We start from the raw sequence: 2,778 nt of genomic DNA on the forward strand, positions 1-2,778 counted from the left end.
AACAAAATCCAATACTTACTTCGAACATGAAGGTATCAACTTCTTCTCTGATATCAGAATCATTAATTTCGTTATTGTGAGCTGCCGCTATCAAAAGATCCAACATAGCTAGTCGTTTTTTCTTAACTTAAATAAATACAATAGATTAGGAACTAATATTAAGATTATTAATTTGATAGTATAAAGATTGAGTATTTTATATACATATATACATACTTTCTATTGTGTCCTTCTCCTCTGTTTCTTTCTCATCCGTATCTTGTAAAAACTTCAAGTAACGTTCACCAGTATTTTCATGATATTGTTTTCTTTCGGCAATAATCTACAACATACATATACATATATTTCTTTCCTATATATGTTATTACACTGTTCTAATACATGTTACGAACATTTTACATATGTACAAATTATATTATATTTATATAAATTTTATTTTAGACTAGAAATATATTTTCACAATTCTAAATAAAAAAATTTTTACTTACTTTTTCAGTAAATCTATGCAATATTTTTAAATTTTTAGCATGCTTTTTACCCATTGGCGTTAGAGCAAATATTATATCAGGATGAAACCACGGTCTTAGTACCCTGAACATATTATAATTATAAAAGATGAATCAATTGAAGTATTAGTTTTTTAAATCTCTATGTTTATATAATTTTGCAAATTATACCATTTTTTTAATATTACAACTTTATTTTTATTTTTTAATATTTAATTCAAATCTAATAATATAATATAATGTGTTATACATGTGTTCCTAACTTATTTGATAAAATCTTTAAAAAATTATATAGTTAATGTTGAAATACTTTATATTACTTTAAATATATTTAAAATTAAAATATTGATCCAAATATAAATTGCGTAGTGTTTACGATCATTTTTTAATTTTTAAAATGCATAAACAAGTATGAAATCTGTATTTATCATTTTTTAAATGATTAAAAGTTATCCTGATGATTTTATTAATTTTTACAGCTTATCTAACATTAATGTTTAGTATTTATTTAATTTTCTTCTTTAACTTTCATATAGCTTTTCTACGAAAATTATAAAAGATTAAAAATAAAACAAACTTACATAAAATTATCTTTTTAAAATTGTCTTTAATATATATCTGTCTCTATTCTCTCTTTCTTCCTTAATAATTGTTCGTAAAAAGTATTGAATACAAGATCAGATTTTACTTAGAAATATTATTTTACATACGAAAAAATATAAAAGACATAATTGCAAAATAAATGTAATAAGTTGATAAACTGACAAAGAAAATTGCTTACATACCGCATCACAAACAATGAAAGCAATTATAATGAAAAAAATATTTCTAAGTAAATATTTCTAAGTAAAATAATGAGAAAAGGAAAAGTGTACATTATATTTACCTATAAGGCACAATATTACCCATTTCATGAATTGCTTGACGATACCGTTGCTGGAATTCACCCATATTTTGCATTAAAGTTCCCATTGCTGTTTCTGGAAACATATTTGTAAAATTTACATAAACGCTTATAATCTTAAGATATTATTTTAATTTTCAATGTTTAAGATTTTAAGATTTTAAGATTTTTGATACAAACATCCTTTCAGAAGTTTCGAAATCTTTTTTTAATATAGATAGTTTTGTAATTTCAAGATTGGATAAAATTAACAGACGTTTCGACCATGGGTTTAGGCCCTTTTCAAGTGTATTACAATATATGTATAGTCGGCGTATAGCATGTGGTCAAATGCTATTGGGCCCACTGGACAGAAAAAAGACAGTCTGGATATTACCTTGTTACTCATCAATCCAATCAGTGACAATCAGTTTGCCAATATATGGGATGGTGATGCACATTCTAGGATCAATTGGAGTACGTTTTTGTTCATTATTGTTCTGGTGTCTTAACTGTTTTAATCTGCGATTGATGCGATTACTTAATTAATTTTATCATAATTCACGTACATTGTTTTAATCGAACACACTCTACAACATTTTAATTTAGTGATACGTTTAATCGTTTTTAACTTATTGTACACAACAATTTATTATTTTTTTTACCTATTTAATTTATTTATATTTACACTCGTCACTGATTGGATTGATGAGTAACAAGGTAATATCCAGACTGTCTTTTTTCTGTCCAGTGGGCCCAATAGCATTTGACCACATGCTATACGCCGACTATACATATATATTGTAATACACTTGAAAAGGGCCAAAACCCGAAACGTCATGTTTTGAATAAAGGAAGATTTCCTGTAGCCAGTTGTGTCGGATGATTCAACCTTACTGTTAATTAAGCACTGGCGATATAATACTTAAAACTTTTTTAAAATTAACAGAGTTTGTGTTTTTATTATACAAGTAATTATATATTTATTATTATGTAATTCTTCTCATGTAACAAATACTTAATCAATTGATTTTTATGCTAGAACTTTGCTATATTTGCTGTCATGAATGTATATGTATATTTACCGCATATTGCGTTCAACGTATGATGACTGATAAAGTTTGTCAAATCATCGATATTTGAATTATTGACATCTTTTAAAAATTGTGTCATGCGATTGCTTTCTTCTATAAAGACGTCAACAAATTCTTTCAATATTGCAAAATGAAATGCAGGTGTTAATATCTTTCGCCTATTTCGCCATTTTAATCCTGTAACACAAATAAAATTCTATATTTCTAAGTGTACTTAATAGCATCATGTGCCTTGTAAACTATCTCAATCTATTTAACACAAATGTTTGCAGCAATGTTATTTTTACTAAAGCCT

At 25.7% G+C, this 2,778-nt stretch overlaps 1 protein-coding gene across 1 annotated transcript in view; it reads right to left on the minus strand.

The window, feature by feature from the left end:
* Positions 1-2,778, minus strand: part of LOC105567835 (cytochrome P450 4C1-like) — a 15,507-nt gene extending 12,729 nt beyond the window's left edge. The window contains exons 1-5 of the mRNA XM_012023042.1: positions 2,475-2,778; positions 1,393-1,486; positions 489-591; positions 217-322; positions 20-126 (exon numbers count right to left, since the gene is read on the minus strand). Coding sequence (XP_011878432.1) covers positions 20-126; positions 217-322; positions 489-591; positions 1,393-1,486; positions 2,475-2,562 — 498 coding nt within the window. The 5' untranslated portion in view covers positions 2,563-2,778. The remainder of the gene's footprint in view (positions 1-19; positions 127-216; positions 323-488; positions 592-1,392; positions 1,487-2,474) is intronic.

This window comes from Vollenhovia emeryi, unplaced genomic scaffold (genome assembly GCF_000949405.1).
Source record: "Vollenhovia emeryi isolate VEMERY1.0 unplaced genomic scaffold, V.emery_V1.0 DF939134.1, whole genome shotgun sequence".
Lineage (NCBI taxonomy): Eukaryota > Metazoa > Arthropoda > Insecta > Hymenoptera > Formicidae > Vollenhovia > Vollenhovia emeryi.